Here is a 17,237-nt window from a genome sequence, read left to right on the forward strand (position 1 = left end):
CTGATTGATTTTCCATCTTCTTTTAACTTCACAGCTGCTTGTTTTTCACCCATAGAGTGCAACTAAAAGCTGAAATGTTGATATTTTGTCTTAAATTAATATTTTAATGACAAATTCAAATGTTTTCACAGCAGAAATAAAGGGACTGAGCTCACTGTTCCAATACTTTTGGAGGACACTGTATATAAGATTTGATCAGTGATAAATATTATCTGATGTTTTCTGATCACTGAATTTTTTTCAATTTGGAGAGGGTAAAATGTGTTATATACACAGTTAAATACACACCTTCACCACTTCCCCTCCCTCCACCTTCATGAGCTGCCGCAGGTTCTGCTGGAGAAGGCTGATGTTGGAGCGCCACTTCAGCAGACCAAGCAGATCCACTGCAGAGAGAGAGAGAGAGAGAGGGAGATAGAGAAAAAGAGAAAAAAAAGTGAAACAGCACATTCATTAATCTTAATTAATCTAAATTAGTTTCTGCTGTTTAATATGATGTTTATCATGTCAGTAAGTTACTCAGGTCTTCAGTTATTGAGCTCAGAACAGCATGTATCTTTCAAGTCAATATGCTTCTCAATTCGGTCCTGAGTGATATTAAAATATGCAAACTTTGTTTATAAATCATATTATCGTTAATGAAGTACTTTTGTTCCAATTAATTAACCTTTATTTAAACTCTGAGTACACTAAGGGTCGCCCTTATTTACAATGTAGTCGAGAGAGCATTTTAATAAGATAAGAAAAAATAAATAAATATATATATATATATATATATATATATATATATATATATATATATATATATATATATATATATATATATATATATATATATTTCTATATATGTAAGATTATAAAATGCTGACACTCAGAACGTAAGCTTTTATTTTTCATGGACTCCGGAGCTCCACAGTCCCTCTCCAGATCTCCACCCACAGGACATATTAAGGCGTCACTGCAGCAGCAGGAAACTCTGACATTTAAAACCTCCTCCAGTTATAGAGGAGCAAACACAGGTGAGGACGATGGAGGGCAGGTGGAGCTCCGTCTCCACGCAGCCTTTCAGTCACGCTCTGTTTTCATCAAACTCTCCCAGGGGAAGATAGACGAGAATACACGAAAAAACGCTTAAAACAGATAATATATCATATATAACTTCAAATCAAGCTATGTTATCTTACAGAAAGCGAGGGCGAATGAGAGGAACGTCACTGGTAAGTTCTTGTTACTGCGGTCGGTCGGTTGGTTGGTTGCTGGCCATGCGATTAACAGCGTGAAAGCGGCCACAACAATCAATCGATATGCCTACTTTAGAACATGTCGGATTTATCTTAAATCTTAAATATTATTACATTTTGAATTTTATATTGCATTACTAGCTACCACAACAAGCAGCAACAAAAAAAATGTGTGGAAATGACCGTATTTTTCACACTCTAAGGCAACACTAGTAAGGAACAGGGGTGTCGCCATATTTTCCTTCTATTTCAGCAGGTCTCACCTCTGGGTGGCAAGAGCTGTAAAGCTAAGCTAAGTAAAAAGGAGCACCAGATTATAAGGATATAAGAAAATAAAATAACTCCGTCTGATGCTGTTTCTCCATGAATTTTATCAAAGTAATAATTAATAAACCATGTAATGAACTATATATCAATATTCTTATGCTTTTAACTCAAACATTCTAGTCTAACCATTTGTGAAAATATATCTTAGGTGTGAATATATTTTAAGTCTATACCATAGACTGTATATAAAGATGGACGCCGTGTCGCCGTTCCCATTCATTCAATGAAAATGAAGCCAAAATCTTGCGCCATTTTGGCGATTCAGAGACCAGAGTCTGCGCAGTAGAGACCAGAGTAGGGAGAAAGGCTGTGGAGAGACCGCCTACTCATTTAAATAACCCCGCCCCTGAGGGCTGCCTCGCAGTCACAGACTGCAGAGAGGGCGGAGCTGACGGTCTGTTATTGGTCCCGCCCATAAGCAGCCCTTTTACCATAACCACACCTTTTTTGAATAGAGCCGAATAAAGTTTTAAAAACCAAATTCTGTGAGGATATAAAAATTTGACAATATAAGCAGAGGTTACACTAGCTGCTGCAATTAAATAATGGAGGTAGAATTAGAGTATATTAGAAAAAAACGTGATTGAGAGTTGTCTGCTTTGCCATTGAAACCTATGGGGATGGATGGGGTTACACAGCTTTCTGCAGCCGAACAGCAGGGGGCGCCCGACCTGTGGTGGCTTCACTTTTAAGAGACGATGCTCTGTCCAGCTATATACAGTCTATGGTCTATACATTCAAAAATAAGTAAAAAAAAAAAAAAAAAAGCAGGCTCTTGGTAAAATTTTGACCAAAACATGATCAGTTCCAGAAAAATAACAATTCTGCTTCCTTTTACATTTTAAATGATTATATTTTTGAGCAGCCGTATGTCTTCTGCAGTAGAAGAGATTAGGGCATGTGTCTGTCTGTTATAATTACTGTGTTATAAGACCTGAAAAAGAAACTGTAACAAAAACGGAGGAAAAACACACCAAAACAGCCCAGAGTTCAAAGAGTTAAGTGCAGCTAATTATAGTGTGTAAAATACATCATATGGATGACATAAAAGATGCTCCATGTCTCAAGATGAGAGAAATAAAGAGAGACAGATGTCCTCAACCAAGCACTTAAGATATCACCGGAAAAAGCCGGTATCTCCGCATAGCAGACAGAGATGAAACCATCACACTCACACTCACACACACACACACACACACACACACACACACACACACACACACACACACACACACACACACACACACACAAACACACACACACACACACACACAAACACACACACAAACACACACACAAACACACACACAAACACACACACAAACACACACACAAACACACACACAAACACACACACAAACACACACACAAACACACACACAAACACACACACAAACACACACACAAACACACACACAAACACACACACAAACACACACACAAACACACACACAAACACACACACAAACATCCACCCTCACAGTCCTGTGTTCTCCTGCTGTCCTGCAGGCTGCATTGATTTTCTCCTGCTGTACGGCCATAGAAATCTCCACAACCCGCACAGCTTAACCAGCAGGGTGCTACCGCTCAATATGCTAATACAAGTGTCTGTGTGTCTGCGTGTGTGTGTGTGTTAGTGTGTGTGTGTTATACACAGTCACGCTCTCTGTTGACTCGCTGTGTGAGCATCTCGAGCACAGCAGTAGCTGGTTGTGGTGGAGCGATGATGAACGCAGCTTTACAGGCCGGAAGTTCTGCTGTTTGAACACAGCCTGCGCACAGCCGACAGCGTGGAGCTGAAATGTCACGCGCCGAGTCCTGCGTGACCTCATTACCACGGCTTGTGTTTGCGTGTGCTTTGTAGAAGACAGCAGCAGCTTCTCTTCATTAAAGCAGAGTGTAGACCACGGCTCAAACTCCGGGGTCACGTAACCCAGCAGGACAACACATCTGCACATCGTTAGCACTGCGCTAATCAGCGTGTAGGTAGCGGACGTGTCGCTACACACACACACACACACACACACACACACACACTCAGTTCTCTCTCTCTCTCAGAGCTCACACTCGTCTGGCTGCAGAGGAGGATCTGGACGTTCTGGAGACTCCGCTCATCACCTGCTCTCACAGGAGTTATAACTGCTGCTGTATCAGAGAGAGCAGGAAGCGCAGAATCGGACAGAGACCATCTATTGTTGGCTGTTGAGCCGGGTACAACATCAGAGAAACATAACAAAAAAAGAGTGGAAAAAAAATCACACAAGAAAAAATGATGCAAGAAGAGCAGAAAGACAGATGATATAAGAGAAAACTAAAGAAAACAAACCGAAAAAGGGGACAGATGAAAAGAGACAAGACAAAACAAGTAGAATAAAAATGAGGAGGACAAGCCTAAAGGAGACATAAAACAACAGAGGAGCAAGAGAAGAGTACAAGAGATCAGATGAAATGAAGACAAGACAAAAAAGAAGAGGCCAGAAAAGAGAATAACTAAATATGAGAAAACAAAAAGAATGCAGGAAAGATAAAATGAAAAGAGATGAGAAAATATGAAATAAAAAGACACGTTGAGAAAAAAAAAGACCGCAAGAAATCAAGTTAAAAGAAATGAGGAGGACAGAAGAGAAAATGCAGATTAGAGCCAAAATAAACCAAAACGAGAAGATATGAGAGAGTATAGAAATAACGAGGTAAAAAGACAAGCTGAAAAAAGAGAAGATGAGAGAAAAACTGAAGAACAGAAAAGAAGAATAAAGAAGAGAAACAGAGAAGAGAGAAGAGAGGAAAAGTGGAGAGGAGAGGAGAAGAGAAGAGAAGAACAGAAGAAGAGAAGAGAATATGAACGAGAAGAGAAGAGAAGAGAATATGAACGAGAAGAGAAGAGAAGAGAAGAGAATATGAACGAGAAGAGAAGAGAAGAGAAGAGAAGAGAAGAGAAGAGAAGAGAAGAGAAGAGAAGAGAAGAGAAGAGAAGAGAAGAGAAGAGAAGAGAAGAGAAGAGAAGGAGGGAGGGGATTGCAGCAGGGCTGCGGTCAGGTTTACTGCATTCAGTGTGTGATCAGACTGTAATGATTTCTACTTCCTCCGTCTCTCCATCAGACCTGCACTGCTACCTCTCCTTCCCTCCTTCTCCTCACTCTTTCCCCTCTTCTCTTTAATCTGAGAGAGGGAGTCTAGAGTCTGTAAAAGCAGAGAAACTCCTGTAATTATCCTCCTATTACCCGTCAGCCTCAGTATTCATCCCTCCATCCGTACAGTGTAATACTGCGACTCAGAGATGCAGCACTCTCTCACACTGTACAGAACCGGTTCTCTAATCAGAAACCACACTGAACCTGGAGAACCTGGAGAACCTCATTTACTGTCTTATCTGGATCTGTACACTCAGTACACTGATCTTTATCAGTTTCAGCCCGGAGAACAGGAGAACCGCTCTCTAACTCCACCAGCTTCCACTTCCAGGTGAAGAGGAGGAAGAGCACAAGTGAGAGAGAGAGAGAGAGAGAGAGAGAGAGAGAGAGAGAGAGAAAACGAAATTGTAAGAGAAGGCACCATGAGGGAAGAGAGAGACAGTTAAAGATGGAATATGAGAAATTGAATGAAAACGCACACGACAGAGGGAGAGAGAGAGAGAGAGAGAGAGAGAGAGAGTGGTTGTGAAGGAAAGTGAAAGAGAGAAAACAGATGTGAGAAGCAAAAAAGAAGAAGACAACAAGAGAAAGAGAGAAAGAGAGAAAGAATGAATCTGTGCAACAGTGTAAAAGCACAAGGGCCGAAGAGACGCGAAAGCATTAGAGAGAGCAAAAGAAAGCGTGAGAGAAGGAAAGAGCATAAGAGAACACAAGAGAAGGGAATCCTGCAGCTAATTAAACAAATGGAAAAAAAAAGATTTTTCCAATCTATCCGTTTCCTCTTCCTCCTGCACACCTGTCTCACCTCCACCCCCACCATCACCTCCACACACCTCCGCCACGAGATTCTCAACATCTGTATCTCACCCTCACAGCCTCAGGCTGAAGCTGCTACTGCAGGAGGGGCAGATCGATGGAGAGAGGGAGGAAATAAGGAAGAGAAATGATATAAAGAAAAAAAGAACAGCAGATGACAAAGAGAGAACAAGAACAGTAAAAGAAAAAAGTAAGAAAATAATCCATCATTAGACAGAACGGGTTGGAGAAGGAAGAAGAGGAACAGAAAGAGCGAGAGGAGAGGAAGGAGCTCCACTGGTTCTCGGGGAGGTTTCTGTGGATCAGGGCTGTGATTGTTGGAGGATCTGTTTCTGTGGAGCAGCGCTGTAGTAGTGCTGTAGTAGCGCTGTAGTAGCGCTGTAGTGGTGCTGTAGTGGTGCTGTAGTAGCGCTGTGTGTGTTTGTGCAGGCCTCACCGTTCTGTGTGAGCTTGGTGGAGCACACCAGTGTGGAGATCTGGAAGGAGTCCTTGCTGATGGTGCAGTTCCCCAGAGTGGGCATGTTCTTGCCGGTGGGGAAGTGGCCCTTCTCCTCCATCTCCAGCTTGGTGGCCGGCAGGTTCAGATACAGAGACGAGTCCTCCAGCTTCTTCGCCTCGGCCTGAAGAAACAGCACAGAGAAATCAGCACAAACTAAACTCTGAAACTGTTACAGAGATATAAAACACAAGAGAGTTTAGCCAATCATAGAGCATCTTTACACCTGGCATTAATAAAACTATTATTAATATTTTATATCCAGAAACTCTCTGAATCGAGTTCAGCTGCGTGGCTTCTGTGTCTTCAGTGTGAACAGAGGAGGTCTGAACAAACTGGGGAAAAAATGAGAACATACTTTTATTATGTATTTTTTGGGGACTACTGTATTTTTATAGCATATTTTTATATTTATAATTTATCCATCTACTATCTATATAATTATTTGAAAATAGTAAGAAAATAAATTTCTTTAAATTTAAATTAATTAAATTAAATCTTTAAATTATTTATACATTCTCTTCTCAACTTCCTCTCGGCCCAACTTAACTCACTCTCTGCCTTACTCAACTTTCTATTTACCTAACTCAACTCTCTTTTGGCCTAACTAAAATTAACTCAACTCACTCTCGGCTAAACTCAACTCCCTCTCTGCCTAACTCAACTCCCTCTCTGCCTAACTCAACTCCCTCTCTGCCTAACTCAACTCCCTCTCTGCCTAACTCAACTCCCTCTCTGCCTAACTCAACTCCCTCTCTGCCTAACTCAACTCCCTCTCTGCCTAACTCAACCTAACTCAACTCCTGTTAAAACTGTTTTATATAAATATTGTGTGAACTGCACTGTAAATTACAAATGGTGAATAAGAGATGTTATTATGGTTTGGGTCAGGGGTCTGTGCACATGCAAAGACATGGGGACACAAATGGGCCGGCAAAAAAGTTAAGTCCTAAAGCAGCAGTATTATGTAATTTGTAATTTGTATTTGTGCGACTGTGCTCCCCCAACAAATAGAGGGAGTAAACCACTTTTACTTCATACTGTAAACTGAAAGATCTGTTTGAACAGCTGTACAGGTGTATTTGTTGACAAGCTGAGATATCCAGTAGCAGCGGTAGAGTAATACTTGTGTTTCACAGCATTACACAGCTCTGCAGAGAGAGACCTTAAGGCCAATTTATACTTCTGCATCAAACCTTCACTGAATCCTGCGTGTACACTTCACAAAGACTGAACGGACCTTCTGAACACCTGCATCAGGTAAAAGAACCCATTATTACTCACTTAATTTAAAGTGTGCCTGTGTTAACCGGCTGTGCTGCAGTCAGAGTCAGAGGAAGGAGAGATTTAACGCTGACCAGAACAGACGGCGCTCTGCCTCTCGCCACTGCCTATTTGCATAGCTCAATGGGGATTTGCCCAGGTCAGGTTCCGCATAATTTGAATATTTGATATGCAGAGCCGGATACACTAATAAAAAGCTTAATTATTTAATGATTACGCTTTGATGTGGGGTTAGAGGCTAAACAGCATTAGGTCAGCACAACCAAGACTGACCAGCTCCATATTCCCCCCACGCCAGCTAGCGTACATCTACAGGACAATGAGTAGGTGTGTGTGTCTGTGTGTGTGTCTGTGTGTGTGTGTCTGTGTGTGTGTGTGTGTCTGTGTGTGTGTTGGAGAAGAGTGGGTGTGTTTTTTACCTTGTAGACAATGAGATCATGCTCTCCGTCCCTGAGCGTTGTGCCATCGTATCTCATCAGCTTCACAAAAGACAAAGCAAAAATCTTCTCTGACTTATCTTTGTCTGTAAAAAGAACACACACACACACACACACACACACACACAATTGTATTGTGTTAAGAGAAGCTTGCTTTTAAACTCAAAACAATGAAAGCACACAAGTGAGTAAGAATATATACAAGTGAGAGGTGAGTATCATCAGCCTGTAGCCTGCTGACCCCGGCTAGCACTGCTGAAGCAGCATAAGCATTACACATTAACTGTGCTAGGCGCAAGTTAGCTCTTTCGCCATTCAGAGGTGAGGATATCGGCCTTCCTGTTTACAGTGTTAAAACAAGCTATGTTGGACGAAACGTTAGCTAATATCACCCTGATTTACCAGAACACTTATCGTTCATCAGTGTAGCACTGTTGGGACAGTTTTAGAGGAAATCTGGAAATCTAAGCTTACTGTAAATAAACAGAAGTGTTTTTCTCACCTAAATAAACAGTTTTCAGGAGAGAAATATGTGTAGATTAACATCCAGCACTCAAAAATAATGCGCCTTATAATTCAGTGCGCCTTGTGTATGACAGTAGACCAGAAAATACATGTTTATTAATAGTGCACCTTATAGTAAGAAACATATGGTAACATGTCTGTAAACAACTTATCTTTCCTATGGAAGGACTGACTACAATGAAGAATTCTCCAAGCTCATAACTTTACAATAAAGGTAATATTGAAAGCAAAGTCTGACTGTGCACACTACAGCAATAAGTGTCCTTGGGCAAGACTCCTAACACTACACTAACTCACCTCTGCCATAGGAATAACCCTGTAAGTCGCTCTGGATAAGAGCGTCAGATAAATGTTAAAGATAGTGGAATTTTAATAGGTTTTGCTCCTGGGCTCCATCTACAGGTCAGAGGTGTAATTTCTCTTTACTCCACGGCAGTAAATACAAATCATGTTTTAAGCCCCTTCATGAACATCTATCTGTACACATGCACCATCACTCTAGTCTCTGAATGCAGTCAAATCCTAACAGCAATGTTCCAACAGCTAGCAGAGAGCATCACAAAAAGCCACATACTTTCATATATACTCTTCTCCAACAAATCAGTACTCTCAGATTATATACAGATATCATTAAAAGATATCTCAAACTCTTAACTCTTAACAGTGAATACAAACATTAACTAAACTGAAGCCAGAAAACAGAGATGTCCAAATGAGCAGAATAAAACTGAACATGATGTAAATCTACTCCAATCTCCAGGTGTGAAGATATCACTGCTGCACATTAACAAGCTCAAATTTACACTCAGCAGGATCGAATCCTCCCACGGTTCATCTTAATAAATCTAATACCAACCACTGCTCACTGACCAATCAGGCCCCATCACTCAGACACAGAATAGAAGAGTAATAGCGAATTATACAGTGAAAAATGACAAGCAATTTCTACTGCAGAGCTGGAGCTGGAGCTTGCAGCAGGGCAGAAGCCAATAACCAGGCTAAGCTGGTGGGCACTTGATTCCAGGGATATTTTCTGCTCCATAACTGATGGAGCACCAATATCATCTCAATTGGTGAGAAACTATCCACATGCCAGAGAGATAGGCTGGATAATAGAGGGGCGCTGTTTGTCCGCTGGAACAGAAAATAATCTTTTAACCATAACAGTGTGGAGTACAGTTCTACTACTGCTGTTATTTAAATTCGACACAGAGCTGAAGTGGGAATATACATATATAATAAACACTACGGTGTAGATCATTGAGCCACGAGAGCCATAAGATTCCACACTGAGAGGAGAAGCTGGAAATGGCAGAGCATGGAGCGGCCCTGCGGTGATCCTTTTCTACTGATAGAAGCACAAGAAAGGTGACTGATCAACTGAGCAGCAACAGATGAGATACAGCAGATAACTGCAGAGTTACAAAGTGCACCAATGTGGTGTTTAATAAAACAGCCAAAAATAAACTGAGCATGTTACACAAATCCACGTAAACTAAACCAAAATAGAACGTAACACACACGCACAGACACACACACGCACAGACACACACACGCACAGACACACACACGCACAGACACACACACGCACAGACACACACACGCACAGACACACACACGCACAGACACGCACACGCACAGACACGCACACGCACAGACACGCACACGCACAGACACGCACACGCACAGACACACACACGCACAGACACACACACGCACAGACACACACACGCACAGACACACACACACTGACTACACTGCTGTGTCCCTCAGTTCCTCCACCTCGCTGCAGCACCGTAATGATGGGGAAAGGCAGACAGGTCACAGGGTCACGGAGCAGCCGCTGTTACCGTGGATACCGGGGACAGGGAGGCGGAGCTCCCTGCTGTCTGTCACACTGATAAAGTTCAAGCACATCTCATACTGACGGAGAGAGAGAGCGAGAGAGAGAGAGACACGGAGAGAGAGAATAGAAGAAAACAGGTAAAAATGAGGATGGGATGGAGGAGAGAGGGAGGGTACATGAGAGAACAGGAATAAAACAACTGGGAGATGAAAATGAGAGTAAAAGGGAGAGAGAATGCAATAAGAGGGCAAAAGAAAGAAAAAGAACAAAAACGAAAGACAGAAAGGGAGAGAAAGAAAATAAGAAGTAACTGTGATTGAGAGAGAGACAGAGCTAAAGAGAACAAGAGAGAATGATGATGAGAAAGACAGAGCAATAAGGAGAGAGAGAGAGAGAGAGAGAGAGAGAACCACAGGGAGGGATTCCTAAAGCAAATTATCAGTGACATTTCAGCAGCAGTCAGCATTATACAGCACCGGCCAAAAAACCCAAACTCCACTAAAAACACGCAGCAGAACAGAGAGACGGATTCCCCCGTTCACACTGAACACCACCGCCTGCTCACGCTCTACATACCCCCACAACACTCCCCACAACATTCACTCAAAACACAGACGTGACTTAACTGCCTGGACAATATTACAACAGAGAGAAAGAGTTATGAGAACTGTAACACTGAGAACCTGATATATAATACTTCAAACAAACATGCACATAAACCTCACTTACAAATATATAATATCTAAATGAAGTACAAGAGTCTCTATCTGCAGGCGTTACAGTAACACAGCAGGGCTCTACAGTCACACACTTCACAGTAACACTGTAGTCCTCTAAAGAATCACTGTAGGTCCCCGGGGTGGATTTTTACTTTCTAGATCTGGACTACTCACCTCTGTGTGTAACTATAGGTTTAAATAAATCTCCGGTGGATTTGGTGTTTTACAGAGACTCTAGATACTAGATCAGTGTCTGAACTGCACTTAGCAGAGCATTATTACACATGTTGTAAAGTAACATATGACATTGCAAAAAATTTTATTAGTGTAAAAATGTCTTTATTTTAAAACATTTCTAACTTTTTTCCTTCTCATTGCCTCCTGGTGTCGCAGTGCTGTTAACCAATCAGAGATGATATGTTTGAATGTATGAATACTCATGAGCAAGAGCTGAAATCCTATTGTTTATTCCTGCGCCCACTCCTCCATGGCATGGCATTCATTCATACTAGACACCACAACTAGACATTTTAAAATAAATGAAAAAAAAAAACGATGAAATGAGACATTTAAATGAAACCCTACACAAACACCATACAGCGGTACTAACACTGACTACAGTAGAACTGTAGGTTGCTGCAGTAACACTGAGTTCAGTGTATATCCTTACAAAAACCATTAGTTTTCAGTTTCTCATTAACATTATCAGTGTCAAACACAACCTAAATTGGAGACGTGCATAAGAAGGAGCTGTGTGTGTGTGTGTGTGTGTGTGTGTACAGCCTGAGTAACAGCAGTGTTGGTGTGCTCTCCACCACCTGCCTGGACTAATTGATTGTTTAACACACGCCGCCCTCCGCCAGCCACCCGGCACCCGGCACCAAGCACACCACACTCCCCACCATCCCCGCTCACTCCCCACCTCCCCACCCCACTCCACTCACTCCACTCCAGTCCCTACCCCACTGCTGCCAGCAGATGGAGAGACACATTCGCCAGAACAGACACACACACAGACAGACAGACACACACACACACACACACACACACACACACACAGACAGACACACAGACAGACACACAGACAGACACACAGACAGACACACAGACAGACACACAGACAGACACACAGACAGACACACAGACACACACACAGACACACACACAGACACACACACAGACACACACACAGACACACACACAGACACACACACAGACACACACACAGACAGACAGACACAAATAAATAAATAAATACGAGCAGACTCAGACACACACACTCCACTCTGATACACATGCATGTCGTAAACATGAGCTGTTCACCAGCCACATAACAGTAAATATGCATAAACACACGCCCTAACTCAGAGTGTGTGTTCACCACATCCCCACGCCAGGCGCCATCTCAGCTCATAAAGACTGGAGCCCAGCTTATGAAGCTTTTCCCCTTCTTACTCACTCATACACACACACACACACACACACACACACACACACACACACTCAAACTGCCCATGTGGGAACTGCTACCGCCAAGTCTCACTGCATCACACAGCATCACAAACACAACCATTACACACTGTACACTGCATCACATCCTCACACAGTAACACCTACTGCAGGAGACCGCTGTCAGCACTGTGATTCTCCTATTCCAACCACAATCAAAATGTAAATTAACAAAGTTCATTCTGTTATTCCAAAATACTGGAATCATAACCAGCATTGTGTGTGTACAATCAATCAGCGACGAGTGGTCAGTGTGTTCGTGTGGTCAGGATTTTGGATGAGAAGCTCAAGCCCCAGCTCAAGCCCCAGCTCAAGCCCCAGCTCAAGCCCCAGCTCAAGCCCCAGCTAATACCCATCTCAACTGGAAATGAAACCAAACTCAGCCCCCAAACTCAGCCCCCAAACTCAGCCCCCAAACTCAGCCCCCAAACTCAGCCCCCAAACTCAGCCCCCAAACTCAGCCCCCAAACTCAGCCCCCAAACTCAGCCCCCAAACTCAGCCCCCAAACTCAGCCCCCAAACTCAGCCCCCAAACTCAGCCCCCAAACTCAGCCCATCTAAAACTAGCACTGATTGGTATCTTCTCTTCACAGTAATGGTCTAGGACTGAAGCAATCAAGCGAACAGAACTGGGACCCGCAGCAGAATCACAGAGACCCTGCAGTGTGAATTATTACTCTAACCTCCGGCAGAAAATGCCAAACGCTGCCTGAGAGAAACTGCATCAAACAGCCGCTAACAGACAGGAACTGACACGGCGTCCCGCGTGTGTTTGTGTGTAAAAGGAATAAGTAGCAGTGTTTCACTCATTTCTGAGAGGCTGATAAATCACCGTCCCAGCAGTGAAAATCAGCAGAGTGTCACTCACAGTCCTGAGACGAGCGATGCTTAAACGTAAAGCGAAGATGACTCCTGTTCACGTCCTCGATGGGTATTGCAACCTGAGAAAGAGGAGAAAAACACAAAAATATCATATGTATATATATATATATATATATATATATATATATATATATATATATATATATATATATATATATATATATATATATATATACACATCACATATACATATCAATTATTTACACTAACCAGCCAATAATACCACCTCTTTGTTTCTACTGGTCAACAGTTTTAGAACACTCCTATAGTTTAGTAGTGCAGTATCTGCAGTAATGTAAGACTCAGACAATCTGCTTTATAATTTTATCCTTATCTTATTAATTACTTTATTACTGCAGTTTTTCTCCTGTCAGATTTACTCTAATTCTCCTCTTCTCTGCTGAAACTGAGACTCAGTCCTTAATCATGTTAATCTGAGCTAAAGGCTAAAGCTGCTGTTTCCATGTGGGTCAGCCAGACGTCTTCCTGTAGCAGTTTTCTCCAGTTTCCACGAGTCTTTTGCATTTCTTATAACCTTTATCTCACTCAGTTCTATAAAGATCAGAATCAGGGATGTTGAACCAAACTCACCTTGATGGTCTCAAACCAGCGCGGCTGTTTGACCTGGTAGTAGATGACAGACTTGTACTCTGAGATCCCCTCGTCTCCTGCACCAGAGAAGATCACGTTCTGTACAAAACACACCAGAGTTGCACACATTAATCAACCTGGCAACTTAAAAGTGATCGATTTTGTATTTATTTATTTTTTAATATTTCTTCCCAAATTAGCTTAACGAATTAACCCACCACTCACTTGCACTCTTCCCATCATTCCTCTGCTCCACTATTAGTTTCTGTCTGCAGAAACTGATTATTTACCAAAAACACCTGTGAAACAGATGTAATATAATCCTAAATAAGAGAGTGTGTTGTATGTAAAGATTGGGCTGCCATTTAAAAATGATCTTCATTTTGTGCTAAAAATCAGCAGATTGATACCAAATAAAGCTTAGAGCTTAGCTCCATCCAACCATAGCACTAACGACCTGCTTCTATGCAGGACCTTCATTTGACACACAATACTTTTACTTATGAATTGTGAACACTTTCTCCAGCTCTGATGCCAACTTAACTTAACACGTTCTATTTATATAACATTAACATGTTATATTGTGATTTTAAATCAAAGATTTTTTTTTAGCATCATTGTTATTTTGTTAGTGATTTATGATATTTGTAATACCATGATAACCAGGATATTACTGACCCTCCCTCTTTTTAAACTGCCACCAATGCATCATCATCACGTTGCCAAAGCACATTTAGAGGAAAGTGCCGGATCCCCAGCTTTGAAACTTCAGCCAACAGACGACTGTCCCAGCCAAATACGACAACAGGAATAAAGAGGGGAGAGAGAAAGGCCCATTTAACCACCCAATTCTGCTCTCTCAGACTCTGGCTGCTGATGGTGAAGCAGCATGAAATTGGATTCATCAAGTTCAAATCAAAGCATCAGCATTTTCTAATTGAATCTATGCCAAAAACTACTAGAACTGTGCCTGTGCACCGCAACAAATCACAGACCACAGCAGCTGTGATAGAAATGCTGAGAATTGTATTCCTGCGTTCACATTTCCGTTGTGAGGAACGATGTACACTACTTCTTAAGACTCCGCATTGACCTCACACAGAAGTATAAATTCACTGTTGGTCGGCTGAGACTCTCACAGCCCATATTTTACACTTTAAACTGAACTATCTGTCACTTTCCACCATGCTGGAAAGTTCTCATCTAGCCCACTGAGTTCTTTGACTTACTTTCCTTGCGGAAAGAGAGAATTCTACAGAATTAAACATGAAAAAAGTCATTTCTATCAGTCCTGCTGGAGATCAGTTACTCTGACAGACGGGAACACCAATTTAACTTTCAGCAAAAAGCCCTTCATTTCATTACAGTCTAAAAGATCAAAGACAGGAAAGGATAGTGCAGTAATCTACCAATCAGCTCTCATTAAATCTCTTTAACCTGTTCAGCATAGAGTCAGAACGTCACTCTCGCTCACTATCGCTCACTCTCGCTTTAGCACTCCTACACACCTTCCACCATCCTGCCCTGTCAATCCTCACTTAGTTTAGAGCTAATGCTTTCAGACAGGCACCAATTACGAGCTCTAACTGACCAGCCGTCCAACGGGAGGGGGCCGGGGTTACAGAGACAGAAGGATGAATGGCTGGATGGAGAGAGAGAGAGAGAGAGTTAGAGAGAGAGAGTAAGGGGAAGAGAGAGTTAGAGAGAGAAAGAGAGAGTAAAGGAGAGAGAGAGAAGTTGTGTAAGGCTGACAGAAGGAGGGCAGATGGTTTGGTGGAGCTTCATGCTCTAAGTGAACCTCTTTAAAGGGTAGGGGGGTGTGGAGCAGACAGCTCAGCTGGCAGACGAGGAGAAGAGCAAAACCGTGCGTTCTGTCTCTCAGAGTCGTAACAATACACAGATTTTATGATAGAATATGAATAAAACATTTAACAGAACAGTTAAAACAGTAAAAACATTACATTGTATTTAGCGGACTGTTTCATCCAAAGAGACTTACAAATAATGAGGCAAATAAAAATTTAAGGCAAAGATAAAACATTTAGCAGGGCCAGAAGGAGGGCAGAAGGGTTATATTACAATACAGGAAGAAAGGAGGAAGCAGGTTGGTTGGTGGTTGTTGGGGTTTTATTGCCACTTCAGCACATATATGGCTTTTTGTGGCGTACACTTTTTATATTTATATTTGTTTTATTTGCTGCTGATTCTGTAGCATTGCCGAGTAGCATCACAGCTCTAACGATCGGAGGAAAGCGCAGCGACTCGGTTCTGATGCATCAGCTCACAGACGCAGCCTTGTGATGTTCCATATCACCCTAGGAGTGATGAGGGGAAAGAGAGAGCGCCATCTACTGTACTGTACCCACCCAGAGAGAGCAAGACCAACTGTGCTCTCTCAGGACTCCGGCAGCTTAAAGACAAAGCTTTTTATTTTTCAAAACACTGGGGCTCTGCGTGGTCCAATAGACTAAGGCATGGCCAGGTTTGAATCCCGGGTCATGCTGCTTGCTATCATCAGCAGCCAGAGTCCGAGAGGGCACAATTTTGTCTTGCTGTCTCTGGGAGAATAGGTGGCGCTCTTTTTCTTTCCACAAAAAAAAAAAGAAATAAAATTAAATCAGTTTGTCTAAAATAAAAAAAATAAAAAAATTTGTTTTTACTGTTATCTATGCAACCCCAGAATATAAAAGTGTGTGTAAAAGCATCCTCAGTGTGTACAACAGTGTGTCTCTAAAAACACTAATATTAAGTGTTTTCAGAAAAATTCACAAACCTCTAATCTCTTTCCGTCCTCATCGTACACGGACATGGTCACCTCCACGTTTTTGGGCGTCGTCTTACTGCCTTTATCAAAATCTCCCTGAACCAAGGTCACATAAATGTCATTACGGACATCACCTGAAACAAAAAAATAAATAAATAAATAAAAACAAACATTTATTAAGGTCCAGTTAACATTATTTATATATAAATATACATACAGAAGACTTTTCTCATCACTAAAGATCACTGATCACTGCTGATTAACAGATTAATTGAATAGGAGATCGTCAATCTGATCATTAACACTTTAAACTGAACGTCTTTTTCATATGATTTAATCACAGGTTGTGATTAAGAAGTGTGATTAATCTGTACCTGGCATGATGATCTCAGGAAAGCCCATTTTGCGAGCGACGGCGGTGGAGCGATCCACCAGGTGCGGGAAATCCTTCCGGATCTGATGGATATCACCAGGCAGCAGCTTCAAGGTGACCCATAACCCTGAGCAGGAGAAGAACAGGAGCACACACATTTAACTTTAATCTGTGATTAATACATATTACAGCTCTGCACAAAATCATCACAATTACATACAACCATTTCACTGCCAAATATCATTTTCTATATTAGCTTCCACAAAAAAAACATCACATTACAGAACAGGATAAAA

The 17,237-nt window shown here is 41.9% G+C and overlaps 1 protein-coding gene across 2 annotated transcripts in view; it reads right to left on the reverse strand.

The window, feature by feature from the left end:
* The window catches only part of dock1 (dedicator of cytokinesis 1), a 280,761-nt gene that overhangs the window by 210,189 nt on the left and 53,335 nt on the right, over positions 1 to 17,237 (reverse strand). For both annotated transcript variants that reach the window (XM_049464935.1, XM_049464936.1), the window contains exons 13-19: positions 16,943 to 17,068; positions 16,578 to 16,702; positions 13,805 to 13,903; positions 13,200 to 13,272; positions 7,715 to 7,818; positions 5,952 to 6,135; positions 289 to 386 (exon numbers count right to left, since the gene is read on the reverse strand). In XM_049464935.1, the coding sequence (XP_049320892.1) occupies positions 289 to 386; positions 5,952 to 6,135; positions 7,715 to 7,818; positions 13,200 to 13,272; positions 13,805 to 13,903; positions 16,578 to 16,702; positions 16,943 to 17,068 (809 nt within the window). The remainder of the gene's footprint in view (positions 1 to 288; positions 387 to 5,951; positions 6,136 to 7,714; positions 7,819 to 13,199; positions 13,273 to 13,804; positions 13,904 to 16,577; positions 16,703 to 16,942; positions 17,069 to 17,237) is intronic.

This window comes from Astyanax mexicanus, chromosome 15 (genome assembly GCF_023375975.1).
Source record: "Astyanax mexicanus isolate ESR-SI-001 chromosome 15, AstMex3_surface, whole genome shotgun sequence".
NCBI lineage: Eukaryota > Metazoa > Chordata > Actinopteri > Characiformes > Acestrorhamphidae > Astyanax > Astyanax mexicanus.